The sequence below is a fragment of the Egretta garzetta genome, unplaced genomic scaffold (assembly GCF_000687185.1).
Source record: "Egretta garzetta isolate BGI_Z169 unplaced genomic scaffold, ASM68718v1 scaffold81, whole genome shotgun sequence".
Classification (NCBI taxonomy): Eukaryota; Metazoa; Chordata; class Aves; order Pelecaniformes; family Ardeidae; genus Egretta; species Egretta garzetta.
Window position 1 is genome coordinate 5,836,191 of NW_009258671.1, and position 14,038 is coordinate 5,850,228.

The 14,038-nt window shown below is 38.3% G+C and overlaps 1 protein-coding gene across 1 annotated transcript; it reads left to right on the forward strand.

Moving 5' to 3' along the window:
• The first annotated feature begins 114 nt into the window (after window positions 1-114).
• On the forward strand, window positions 115-13,969 carry FGFR1OP2 (FGFR1 oncogene partner 2). The gene is made up of 6 exons (XM_009648757.2): window positions 115-190; window positions 3,314-3,450; window positions 4,606-4,723; window positions 5,633-5,775; window positions 9,500-9,613; window positions 11,277-13,969. Exons 2-6 carry the CDS (start codon window positions 3,316-3,318, stop codon window positions 11,412-11,414), a joined length of 648 nt encoding a protein of 215 aa, XP_009647052.1. The 5' UTR covers window positions 115-190; window positions 3,314-3,315; the 3' UTR covers window positions 11,415-13,969.
• The last annotated feature ends 69 nt before the right edge of the window (window positions 13,970-14,038 follow it).

Below are 14,038 nucleotides of genomic sequence, written 5' to 3' on the forward strand. Positions count from 1 at the left end.
GCGCCTGCTTGGTGCTGCGGGGAGCGGCGGCGCCGGCTGGGCCGGTGGGGCTCTCCTTTTGCCCGGGGCGCGCTCGGTGCGCCTTCGGACCCAGCCTGAAACGCTCAGAAGCGGCAGCGTGGTTCAGTTCTGCGAAGCTGGTAACTGTGGAGAGGGGGAAAAACCCGAAGCGCTAAGCGATGGGGAAAAGGTGATTTTTTTTTAGTGAGGGGGTAGAAGAAGACGCAGAAAAGTAGAGGGAGGCTGCAGCTGCAGGAAGATGTTTGCTCTTGGTTTTTTGTTCTTGTGGTTTGGTTGGGTTGGGTTTGGTTTGTTGTTTTTTTTAAGGGCGGCCAAATTTGATAATGAAAGCAATTAGTAAATAGCAGGAAGTGACAGGAAATGAATACGTAGTAGCAGTATTGCTACGCTGATTGAGTAGTTGCTCTTGCTACCTGTTGGCCCTGTTGGTACGCTTGCAGACTAGCAGATGTATTTGCAGCTGGGCATCGCTTGTAGGGTAGAGTTCAGGAATCATTAGGTTTAACTACCATAGTCCTCTTGCCTGTAAAAAAATTAATATACAATTAATTAATATACAGTAAGAATTGGTTTGGATCGAATAATTTGATTAATTGGTTGCTTGGTTGTTTTTTTTTTCCCTATATGCCCAGGTTAACTCACAGATTTAGATCTATTTTAGGACAAGACTAAAGTTTTGGTTTTTATAGGCAGCCAGATGACATCTGGAGAGAATTTTAAATTCCAGGGATTAGGGCCAGTGTCTTGCCCAAAGGAATCCCAGCCAAAATTTGGAGCCGCTGTGAATTACCATGATACAAATAGCAATTCTCTTTTTTGAGGGACAGATCCTGCCTGAAAGCAGGAGATGGCCTCTGGCCTGCTGAAGCTGCTGCCCTGTGAGGGTAGCTGCTCACTGCCGAATTTGTGCGGTTGCGTTCCACGCAAGGCACACAAGTGTCTTCCCCAACTCGTTCACTGTGAAAAAGAACACCGGTGGCTTTGCTATGCACGAGTTTCTTTTTATCTTGGGTGGGTCAAAATGAGAAAGTGCAGGGGAAGGTGAATACTTACTGTGTTTAAAATTTATATTGATGCGTACAAATTATTAGAAGTGTTAGCTGCATTGTAGCCCGAGTCCCAAATGTATCCCAAGCTTGTGGAGAGGCCTGAGAGGCTTTGTTTTGTACTGGCTAGAGAATTTGTGACCTGTGAATTGAGTTAAGGACTGCTCTTCAAATTCTCCTTACATATGGATCTGATTTAAGTAAAATTCTGTAACAGTTTAGCCTGTTGGTGTGGAATATTTTTGTAGTCCAGCAAGAACGTGAGGCCAGAATTGGAAGGAGAAATGAGGAGCAAGAAAAGCAGCTGCTTAAAAACAAGGCAGTACGATCCCGATCTAAATAATATTAAAAAGAGCTCAAACTGCTAAATCAGAGTGCATACATAAACTACCTGGGATAACACACCAGTCTGCTGAAGAGCTTGACTTGATACCTCAGATACCTATATACGCCATATGGAAGTTAAAATGAAAACTCTAGTTGATAAAGAAGAAGGAATTAACATTACGAATGTGCATAGGGAACTCGTGCATGTCAAAACAACGATGCTTTCGATAACGTGTGAATCGCAGAAAACCCAGGTTACACAGTTGTGCTGTGCGCAAAGCTTGCTCATGGGAGCTCCTTTGTCAGTAAGCAAGTCTCAACCTTTCTGTGACGGTAGGGTCCCCAAAAGACCCATCTATGAAGAAAAACTAAACTAACTGCTTTTATATTACATGTGCTCCTCAGCGCAGAGGGAGCAGCTTATGAAATTATCCCAGTTAAAATGCTTTTGAGAGGTTAAACCTCGCAGGATGTTGCAGCTCTTCAGAGAGAACATTCCCAACTCTGCTGCTGTCTTGCTTAGTTTTCCCCCACCTTAATGCACGAGGGCAGGATGTTCCTGCAATGTTTGTAAATTTTTTGAGGGGAATGGTGGAATTTCCGGTGTTTGAAATATCCTTACTTCTGCTACTTACCTGGGACAGTGGGAAAAGGTCAGTTGGGGAAAATGTGAGGATTTCTTTAAGCTTGGCTTAAAGATCCTAGGCTATGATTTGTCAAGGTGCCTAAGAAAGTTCGAAAATCAGCTTGGGTATTTTTTTTTTTTTTCCTGTAGCTCAGGAAAGGCTCACTGACCATTTACTCTTACAAAAATTTCTCTTTAGCAAACAGCCTGGCTAAGAAATGGATTTAGTTGATCTTTCAGTACCTTAGAAAGTTTCCTGAACCAAATATCAAGCCTTATATTAATAAGGTCCATAAGTCTAATAAACCTCTAGCTGCTGTCTGATTGCTGAAGAACCCTTCAAGGAGTTTAAGTAGATTTCCTTTTCAGCAGAAAAAGTGCAAGATTTCTTAAAAGAAAATAAAAACTTGGGCTGAAAATCTCAGTCTCGAAACTTAATCAAGAACAAGTATGAAAAAACTTGGTGTTAAAAGCTTGGGAAATGCTAGTATGTACAAAGGTTTTGCAAGTTTGGCAATTCTAGCAATTAGAAGGCTGATATTTTAACTATGCAGTCGGTTCTTTTTCTTGGCTAAGTTGCTGTCCTCCTCTATGCTGTTGAAAATTTTACAGTTTCATTCCATGCAGTGATGTTTGTGTTCATTTATAGACAGGAAGAAAAGATACAAGCCTTTAGTTTTGTGAATTTTCCCCCAAGTAATTTTCGCTACTCTTGTCAGTTTGAGCTGTTCCTTCTCTACTGATTTAATCCATCAAAATCTTCCAGCCCACTGTAGTCCTTTGGCATTCTCTTCTGTGCTGGATTTATACTTCTGAAGTATCTTGAAGTATACCTGACTGGTAGGAGGGCACATTAAACAAACAAACAAAAAAAAAGGTAGTATTGAAAAATGAAATTGTTAATGTAATATTCTTTTTTTTTTTTCTTCTCTGCTACGTAAGAAGGACACGCACCTCTTTAGTTTCTATATGTTCAACAGTCCTCCTTTAGCATTTCGTATATTGATAGTCTCCTCAGAACACAAAGTTAACTTCCATTTCCTTGTTCTGATATATAGTCTCAACAGCAAATAAAAAGGAGGAAAAGGAAAGACAGGCTTTAGGGTATTCATAAGATAGATAAATTTTCCCCACTCCTAAAAGGCAACAAAATGTCTGGTTGTTTCTGAGGGAAAGGTTGTATCCAGCTACTTTAGACTTAAAAAAATATATTATACCTATATCTCACATAGATAGCTGTTCTCTGTATAGCAAACAGGTGGTATTGTGAAAATAATACATTTCTAATCTTTAGAAATGAGTTGCACAATTGAAAAAGCCTTAGCAGATGCGAAAGCACTGGTGGAACGGCTAAGGGAACACGACAACGCAGCAGAAGCGCTTATCGAACAGACTACAGCTCTTAACAAGCGGGTTGAAGCAATGAAACAGGTTTGATTTTCAACTTTGTTTACTCCATTAAAAGAATAACTTGGAAACACATAATTTAAAATAATTTTTGTGTGCTACTGTACAACGTAGAATCAGTATGTTATTTAGTTAATCCTTTAATACCATACTAAGTATTTTCATTATAGGTGTGACTATGATCTAAAAATAGGTTGTTTATATGTTTAGTTTGAGCCTGTGAAGAAGTTTTCTCTGTTACTCCAGCTTAAATATTGAAAACCAGCATTTGTTTGAAGAACACTGGTAGAAATGGGGTTGGTATCTTAACAAACCATTGTGTGGTATCTTGTGTTTTGCTCTTCTATGAAACACTACTTGTTCTATTAACTTCAACGTGTATATTTAATCATACAGAGGCCCTGTCATGCTTTCTTCTGTTCAGAATACTTTATCTTTTCACAGTCTCCTTTTGTTTCAAAGCAGCCTCTTAGGCTTATTCGTGATCACATCCATTCTGATGTTAAGCTAGTCAAGGCACTTTTTTAGATTAAGGACCTTCTGGAAAAACTATAAAGGTGTCTACTAACTTTCCATATGGGAGTTCATCCTGTCATTTTAATAGAACACAGGACATATTAATGGGCCTGTAAAAGAATAAAACCCTGCATGTGCTTCATCCCGGTATAACTAGTCATGCAGCGGTTTCATAACTTCAGATCAAGAGTATTGAATTTACCCATTTGTTAAGAGTCAGGATCCATTTGTTCAGGTCCGTGTACCCATACAGCCTTGTGGGTTAAGGTACTGGGAAGCCACAGTAAATATCTAGAGATTAATACCTCATGGTTTTTCTTTCCCGTATGTATATCAGTTTTGAATGATTTGATGGTGAATTTGACCTGCATTAATTGAAATTTGAATAATGCCCATGACACACACCTGAGGTATGAAACAAAAGAAAGGTGATACTTTTGTGTCTTTAAAGGTCACTATGTTAGCAACACCTTCAGAAGTGTTCTTCTTTGTTTGATATTATTATTTAAAAACAGGCATTATCTTGCTGGTTACAGACTTCGACTGACATTAGAACTGGTCCTTTGTGACCAGCTGAACAATGTTTGCCTTCAGTTACTCAAATATGTTGTGGTTGTTTTTTTGGTTTTGGGTTTTGTTGTTGTTTTTTTTTTTAATAACTAGTACCAAGAAGAAATTCAAGAGCTCAATGAAGTAGCAAGACATCGTCCTCGGTCTACATTAGTGATGGGTATCCAACAAGAAAACAGACAGATTAGGGAATTGCAACAGGAAAATAAAGGTAAAACATGAATATTCTATCCTTTACAAGTTCCATCCTGCACCACTGGAATTAGTGATATTTCTACCATTGATCTATTCTCTAAATATTGTTGTAGAAGAAATTTTTGCCTCTAATCTCAATTTGTCGGTTTAACTGTTCATAATGCAATCTAATAAGAGAGTCCTAACATCCAGCCACTGGGTCTATGCTTTAATGGAAAGAGGGTTATGGAAAATGACTTCTTCCATCCTTATCTGATGTTCAGCACAAGTGAGATCAATATTACTCCTACAATATAGGTATCTATTTGGAAGTGTGTTTTCCCACTGCTAAAAATAACTACTGTAGGAGCAGTCAGGACAAGTTGTAGTGTAAGTGCAGTAGTATAATTCCTTCTGGAATTCTGTACACTAGGAATATACTGTTCCTCCTGGAATAGGATTAGGTATTCTAACACTTACATTCAGCGAAGGAGTCAGTGATCTCAATTTGTATGAATCTTGCCTTATCTCAGGAGTTATTTGTCCTTTGACTTAATATATTTTGAACACAAGCATGTTTTAACTCTTCTTTTACCAAGGTGCAGATTAAAACAGATCTGTAAACTTTTTTGTGGCTTTTGTACAGTGTTGCTTATCGTGGCTAGAGTAAAGCCCTTCTCAGCTACGCTCAAGATGGCTTATATCAGCTAAAGGGATTGAATATGAAGTCATATTAACAAAAGACTTCCTGTTTCTGACTGAACAAGAATTGTCCCAGGGCAGTCACCATCGAAGACATTTGCAGAGCCTACGTAGACTTCTTGGTGCCCAGAGAGGGGACACTCAACTAAGGGGATATTTTGGTTCTCTCAAGCTGAAGTACTTTTGCATTTTGTTTCAGTTCTTCTCTGTTAAACTTTAACTGAATTTAAAATTATCTTGGTAGAACTACGCACATCTCTTGAAGAACATCAGTCTGCTTTGGAACTCATAATGAGCAAGTACAGAGAACAGATGTTTAGGTTGCTTATGGCGAGCAAAAAGGATGATCCAAGTATTATAATGAAGTTAAAAGAGCAACATTCCAAGGTAATGAGGTGGTTTTTTGCCTTTGTTTTTTTTCAGTTAACGCTTAAGTTAGTTTGTAGTGGATCAGTTTAAAGCTCACTTTGTCTCAGTTTTTATATCATTGTACTAACAAGTTCTACTATTTAGAATCCAGTCCATGAAAGGCGAACAGGAAACTTGATCAGTCTAGTACGTCAACCTTACTAGCTTCTGATTTAAGCTTTTATCAAGTAACATTTCATTACTGTATCTACTTAATTTACTTTTGTTTTGCCTAGGTCTTTAAGGCAACTGCCCTATTATATTTCCAGATGCCCATAGATCCCAGTAACAATCAAACATTTACACTGGCTTTAACTTACACTTGTGACTCCAACAAATAACTAGTAAACCTGTGCTTACTGGGGAGAGTAGGAGGAATAAGCTTTTTTTTAAAATTTATGGGGAAAAAAATACTTGAATATTGAATTAAAAATCTATTTTAAAAGCTCTTTTGAATATTGAATAACTGAGCACACACTTCTCTTTCCTGCTTCAACCCGTGGTTGTTTCGCTACTGATCAGGATTGCTAAGTAGAATCCAGGGCAGCCAGAGATGCTTGATGGGTGGTGAAAGGTGCTGGTATTAGGTGTGCTTCATGTTATAGTGTTTGAAAACTAGAAAAGTGAAGTGCCGTCAAGCAGCATCTTTGTATACTATCATGAGGGAGGTATATATGAGTATTCAGCAGCTTCATATAAGTTTAATATTTGTTTTTATAGTTTTAATATATAGTTTAGGCTTTTTTAATGTATTTTCAGGAAAATTCATGATTCTAGGTCACTGACATATCTGAACAGCAGCTTTCTAACAAAGTATTATATTTTAAATGAAACGTAATCATCTCAGAGCAGTGTAACTGTGTAGACAAACATTAGTTCTAAGTGTTTGATCATCTTTGACCTCAACAAACTAAGTCTGCAAACTGGGAAAATAAAGTTTAAGAATTTGATGTTTTCTTACCTCATTACAAGATCACATGTATGTAATTAGTGTCATTGAAATCAATGGGACTACTTAGATTGGTATGAAAGAATTTACTGGATTAGAACTATGTCTTTATCATACATTCCTAAAATATTATAGGTATATATCCTTTTCAAAAGAAGTTACTTAGCACATGGTATAAGATATCTTACAGCCTCAGAAGAAGGTAAATTATATCCAAGACAAGAGGGTAAAAATTATATCTGAACTGAAATGGACTTGGAAATTTCATTTAGGAACGCTTCTATGGGTTAAAAGCTTGAGGTAAAAAAAAAAATGTTGAACAATATTATTTAAACAGGGATTTAGGCTTCAACATTTTGGTTAAATCTGATCCCACAAGAACGCCTGATGAAGAGGATTTATCATGCTTATCCTGACACTTAGGATTTCTGGAATTTCATTATTTCTTCTTCTGATCAGCCTTCACATTTAGTAAGATTGAACAACCTTGAAGCAGTCTTTAAATACTTCTCTCCTGTTAACTGAGAAATCCATCATACCAAAGGAATTAATCTCACTAGTACCAGTAATTGTTGTTCTCTCAAGTGGCAGCTATTAACTTTAGTGCCTATTTACAAAAGATTATTAAAAAAATCATTGATTTCAGCAGATCAACAAGCACCTCCTTTAAACAGAAAATCCATTTATTTTAGCAGTGTTGTATGCACAAAAAAACATGTGTTGGTAGTAATGACCCTGACCTAATTGTGCTGTTTGAATTCACTCAACTGAAACAAAGCCTATAAACATGTGTGTTTCTTTTTTTCTCTTTGGAGAAAAAAAAAATATGGCAAATAAAAAAGAGTGATACAAAAAGTGTTTGTAAATGTTTGAGGCTATCTTCATAAAGAAACACTTTGATTGCATTGTTTGATATTACAGCATCTTAAGTTTTACACGTCTGCCTTCCAGACTAGAACCTTACAGTTTTGTGTTAGCATCTGATCTAACGTTAGTGACCTTGGAACAGGCCCTAAATCGTATTGATCAAGAGCCCACGTAAGCTTGCAAAACAGGAAGTAGGGAGGACAGCAGTATATCTGAAACCCACTAACTCCTTCCCAGTCCTTCGCAAGGGCACATCCTTGCCAACTCATTCTTGTACCACTGACCACAGCTTCCTTTCATGCTAAATTTAGTTTTTCATTGAAAAAATGTTTCATGTAATGACCTTCAGTGGAAACAGAGAAGAAAATAAAGATTTGCAACAAGTCCCATTCCCCACCCCCCCTTTTTTTTTATTCCCCTCTATGCTATGAGTGGGCATTTAATGAGTAAACAGCTAACCCATAGCTTTGGCAATTAGAATGGCAGAGAAGAAAGGATGGAAGGGGCCAATGTTCGTTTTAGTAATGTATATTTGTTTTGGTCAGGTAAATTTTACGATTCCAGGTGAGGTAGTTTTGTATGGTGGTTCAATCATTCCTAGTAGCTTAAAGGGAGACTGATCACCTGCTAGAAGTTTGGACCTCCAGTCAAAGGTGGGATTTAACTTTAGTCTATACTGTTCTTCATTTCAGTCCTACTGTTTTGCTTTTCCTGATAGTAGTTACTAGCTATTGTGAATTTTGTCCAAAAGTCAGGTCAGACATGGATAGGCTGGTGTGATAGTAGAGTGGGAGTAAAAGACAAGTTGAGAAAAAGACAGTGAAAAATAAAAGCTTCTGGAAATACTATTAAAGTATTTGGCTTAACTGAACAGCAATGAATGCCAAAGGTATAGGCTCTTTACCTAGATCTACAGGGGAGAAGAAGCAGTGACCCTTTAAGTATCTCCTGCTGATAGGTTGGCCAGTGAGCAAATAAACCATCACCTGAGCCAACAAGGTCCAGGTAAGAGATGACTTCTCTGCAAACAGCAAAGATTATCTAAAATTTAGCTTCCTTGCAAAGGCTGTTATGCCTACATAAATGGCTCCTGTCATCCTGCTCCCAGCAGTGGAACAGGACAAGAGCAAACCAAACTACTGCTCTTTTTCCTGCTTCTTGAATCTTTCAGTGAGATGGAGCAGTTATTTATAATAGCAAAGCACCCTACCAGTGTTAATGAATGGACACAAAGAGATCAGCAAGGACACAAAAGTTTTTCTTACAACTCAGCGAGTACAAGGACCTCTGAAGTCCAGATCCCAGATGAGCTGGAATTAGAAGTGGATTCAAGCAGAAGTGTCTAAAAAAGAGCTAAGGACAGATCTGAGTTTCCTAATACATGACACAGTAAGGAACACCACTTCACCTGGTCTTAAGAGATAAATGCCTACTCATGGGCTGGTATTGGCTGTACTGGACTTGAGATCAGCTTTCAAACAAATTGAAAGAATGACACATACCCTGCTGTTCTTTGATGAGTTTAGTCTTTCTGCATATCCAAAATGATATACATAAATCCCTGCAGCACAGGAAGGCCTTGTTGGAGCAAGCACGTGGCTAACTTGGAAGATGTGGAAGCTATGGAAGACACAGTCATTTAAGCTTATATAAAATTCTTATAAAAGGGATTACTGTGTGGCAAACGAGATTTATTTAAATAAACAGGACCACAGTAGCTGCTTATGCTGTAAAATTACAGAGAATTTGCTTCCTCAAATTTAGGCCTGTGTTTGCATTTTTATTAAGTGGCACAGCAGTCAAAATGCATATTTAATGCTTTGCTTATTTTTAATAATGCAGAAAACATATTACTAAAGCTGCCGTTATTTTAACTTTACATCTTAGGAGCTGCAAGTGCATGTGGACCAAATTACAGAAATGGCAGCAGTAATGAGAAAAGCCATTGAAATTGATGAAAAGCATGGCTGTAAAGAGCAGGAACGCATCACTCAGCTAGAGGTAAGTACGAAATCAAAACAGCAGTGGCACCAAGAGCGAGGGAGTACATGTTACCACAACTATTTATATTGAGTTACTGTATCTCTTGTGAGTTACTGTACCAGTCACTCATCGTGCTATTTTGTTACGCTTCCCTTGTTGAGAGGACCGTAAATACTATTTTCCCCACTACAGCTTGCTCTCAAGTCTCACATAGGCAATACTTCATCACTAGAAATCAGTGATTTATATTTATATACTGGCTTAAGCTTGCGCTCTCTCTTTTTTTTTTTTTTTTAAGTGTCTGTCACGCCCCGCCAGGCAAGGAGGGAGAGGTGACTCAGGGTCACCAGTCCTCAGTGTGAATTAAGATGCCTGGCACTTTACATTGCTTAACACAGCCAGGTAGCAGCAAAGCTCTTGCTTTTCCCACACAGCCAGGGCTCACCACTGCTGGGACCTCTCCAGCTTTATTGCTGAGAGGTCACTGCCCAACTCTCCCTGCCTGGATCTGGGTAGAGAGTTGGCATGCCTTAGCTGCTCCTGCAGGAGCAGGGAGACTGTATCCTCAAAAACCTTTTAACACCAAGGGGTTTTGTATGTACAAAGCACCAGCTCTGCAGGTAGACAAAAACTTTTATTCCATAACTGGGCTCATTAGTAGCAGAAATGTTTTATCATTCACCATGCGCGTGGGGTCTGTGCCTTGTGTTACTTACTAAAGACACAAAAGACAAAAGAGTAAAATGAGAGAGGGAGGGAGAGAGATGGAGATCATGGGTCTGGGTTCCATCCTCAGCCCAGCCAACAGCAGGTGCATCAGTCCAAGTCTTTTGTTTTTCCCCACAGTCTTGGGCTGGCTTGTGGCTTTTATCCCTTTCTTAGACACACCTTCCCTGCTTCCCGTGCTAAATGGCACACATGCTTTGTCTGGTTCTCGTTTGAGTCAGTGGGTGCATTGAGTCAGTGGTCACAATCTCCCCCTGCCCAAATTACCTTTTAGCTAAACATTCATAGCTCTTCTCACAGACATCCCTCTCAGTCCCTTTATCTTCAGAGTGTCCGAAGGTGCTGGGCGCCTCCGCCCTCTGCTCCTTTATCCAGTCCTGTCAGCTGCATTCAAACAGCCTTGTGTTACGAGTTGTAAGGTAGCCTTGGTGTGAGATTTTCCAGCTGGTGTCCTACAGTCTGTGTACCAAAAAAAGCTAGAAAAGAATACAAATTCATCCTAATGAATCAGACACCAGGATGCAAATAATTATACCCCCACCTTCAGCTTTTAAATATTATTATTCTTTTAGTAACAATGTTGTGCTTGAAGGGGTCTCAGTTGCTTATCATCGGAGGGTCAACACTATTGCTTTTTAAGTAAAAGTGCTAGCAAAGCAGGACATTATGGGACAGGGTGTGTAGAAAGAACAAGAGATTTTTTTTCAAGTGACCTTCTCAACCATCATCGTGTTTTGACTTTTTTTTTTGATGCTTAATGCCCATTCAAGAGAGCAAGAGGGTCAGAAACCTAATGTTCTTAATTTTAGAAGATAACACAGCACTACCTGACTGCAAATCAGTATTTTAATCCTTATACACATGTTTGGAGTAGAGTGGAGGGGAGATTTTTAATGCAGTTATCTTGACTTCTTTCTGGAGCTCTATTAAATGCCTTTTCTTTCTCTGGTTACAGCAAGAAAACAGAGGCTTGAGAGAAATTCTTCAGATAACTAGAGAATCATTCCTGAACCTCAAGAAAGAAGATGCATCAGAGAGTACGTCTCTGTCAGGATTAGTAACAAGCAGCGATTTGAGCCTGAGGAAAAGCTAAAGACTCTGGAGATCAACAAGCTTCAATTGCACACTTTACAAACAGAGTATCAGGGGTCACTTGTCAAGCACTTGTTACTGAATAGGGCACCAGCAAGCTAATGCATCTTAAACTCCAGTTTAGTGGCTTTTATACTGCATAAAATAAATTAAAATTGGTATTCTACAAAAACCTTAGTGACAGATTAATTGCCATAGATCTAACTTCAGTAGGAAAGGGATTAATGCACTTATTGAATTGGGAATTATTTTTATATGAAGTAATTTTACAGGTAAAAGACAGGATTTCACATAATTTATATAAGTTATTGCTCATACAAAGTTTAAGTGCACCTATTTATATAATAAAGGTAAGATTTGAAGTAGTAACTTATGAATATGCTTTGTGCATGATCCGCATTACATTTTTTCCTTTTAGTATGTTTAATAAATTCTCATTGTGTAACAAAGCTGCTTAATGGAAAGGGTACATAGGCTTTAAGGATTTCTGTTATTTAGCCACAGGGTAACCCGTTCAACTATAAGGCCAATTATTTAAACATAAGCAATGCTTTTGCAGTTGTTCAATATTTATTTTCTTAAATTGAAGAAGAGTCTTTAAAGTACATATACTTAATTGCATTTTCAAAACATGAGAAGAGCTGCTCCCAGTTTATTGTTTTTCTGCCTTAGCTTTTACCTTTATGAGAGAAAACCAGGCTCAGTTCTCTGTAGGTAAGAAGCCACATTGGTCCCACCTATTTCTTCTCCCAGTGCCTGCCCAAGCTTCCCAGCTGGGAAATGGCAGTTTGAAAACACCCAAATGGCAACAGCAGAAAGATGGTTGGGGGAAAGAGGGAGAAACTCTATGGCAAAGTTGGCAGCCTGCATGCCTGCAATCAACACTCTTAATTTTTCCTTCTTAAGTACTAGTCATCGAGAAGGTTTTTAGGTAAGTTTCAGGTACATGTTACATTTGTACTAGGAAACATTGCAGTGTGCTATACTGACAAATAGACCACTTGCTTTTAATCCTGACATACAGGTAGAAATGAAAAGGAATTGGAAAAGTGCAGCTTATATCATAACACAGATACAATGGAAGTGCCTCACAAGACAGGCTTGTAGTAGAGAGGTGCCAAAATAATTCCTATTTGGCTTTTGCTTGTCAGGTTACCACTTCTTGGTCAAGGCAGCAGGAACATCCCTGGTATTGATGTGTATCATCACTTTTTGTCCAGCATGTTAATATATCCTTTACTTGGAAAGTGTACTCAAAGCAGCAGAGTGAAAGCTTGCAACCACAGAAAATTGTAGATCTACAAATGCCACCCAGAATTGAATATTTTGGCTGTTTAATAACTCACCTAGGAAAAAAAGTTGAACTCCTACTCTGAAATCAACTATTACTTAATCAAATTTGATTTTCAGTTGCAACAACACAAGAAGAATTAAGCATCAGGCACTTCTAAGTGTGGCAGCTTTAAACACAGCTTCCTTTGACTCAGTACAGCTTCCCTGGGCTGAGGGTTAAATGCACCACAGATCTAAGGGTAAGCTTTCAGTTCCCAGTGACCTAATTTATAGGGAGGTAAATATTTTTGTTCTGTTGCTGTCAGTTGCTGCCTTCCTTCCCATAGTGCTTTTAAGAGAAAAGTGACATGGTGAGAAAGAGGGGTGTTTAGCAGAGACAATAAATGCTTGTTTCCAATTCACTAGTACATATACCAGGAAATTCAGTTGAAGAGTGTGGAAAGGACAGATAAATCAAGCTCTCCAAATTTTCACAGCATTTTTTATAAATGGAGAAGCTGCTACTTCTCTTTCTAGAGCATCTTAGCTTGTTTCTAGGTTTAAGAATATATCGAAGATGTTCATGTGCATGGAAAAAAGTTTTAACCATTTCCAAACTTGCTAAACTTGTGGGGGGAATATTTTAGCTCAAGCACAAAATACACTTGTCTGCTATTATTATCTGTAAAAACTTTGCCAGTGCTTCTATTATTTAGATTTTGCATTTCTACTGTAGCTTGCAAGCTGGTGACTTACCAGAAGCAGTATCTTTTTTTTAACGGAGTGTGGTTTGTTGTTGCAAGCTTCCCAGAAGTTTTGGGTTCAGTTGATTAAGTCATTCTTTCTAAATGTGTTTTTTCAGCCATTGATTGGTATCAGAGGCATTTGTATCCATCTAATGCTGAAGGCAGTTTCTTGGCTGACTTTCTGGTTTGTCTTTCAAATACAGTCTCCAGAGCTGGATAGCAGAGAAGGGTTGTTAGTCTGTGGCAGTTCTTTAAGGTTGCTCTATTACGAAATAATGCTTGATTAGTGTTTATTTTTGTAAATTAAAGAAATGTGACTTAATTTATCTACTCCTACTCTTCACGTTTGATACGTCTCCCCTGTCATTCCCCTGACCTGATCACTTTAGGATTTTAAAGAACCTTCACCGTGTGTGGAGTGACTATTTTTCATTGCATACCTGTTATTTTTGTAATGCAGATGGCTTGAAAAGAATTTACGGCTAGAATTGTGTACTGTACAGTAAACTTATTTTATCAATAAAGTTGACTGAAAATACGGATGTCTTCATCATTAAAGCAAGGTACCAAATCTGAAACAAGCCTTGTTAGTAACATGTAAGAAAAA

Bases quoted from the DNA above. Each gene is read 5' to 3' on its own strand.
- FGFR1OP2 (XM_009648757.2), top strand. From the start codon at position 3,316: ATGAGTTGCACAATTGAAAAAGCCTTAGCAGATGCGAAAGCACTGGTG. The intron at 4,724-5,632 runs GTAAAACATGAA...TTATCTTGGTAG, and splicing joins ATTGCAACAGGAAAATAAAG to AACTACGCACATCTCTTGAA. The intron at 5,776-9,499 runs GTAATGAGGTGG...TTTACATCTTAG, and splicing joins TAAAAGAGCAACATTCCAAG to GAGCTGCAAGTGCATGTGGA.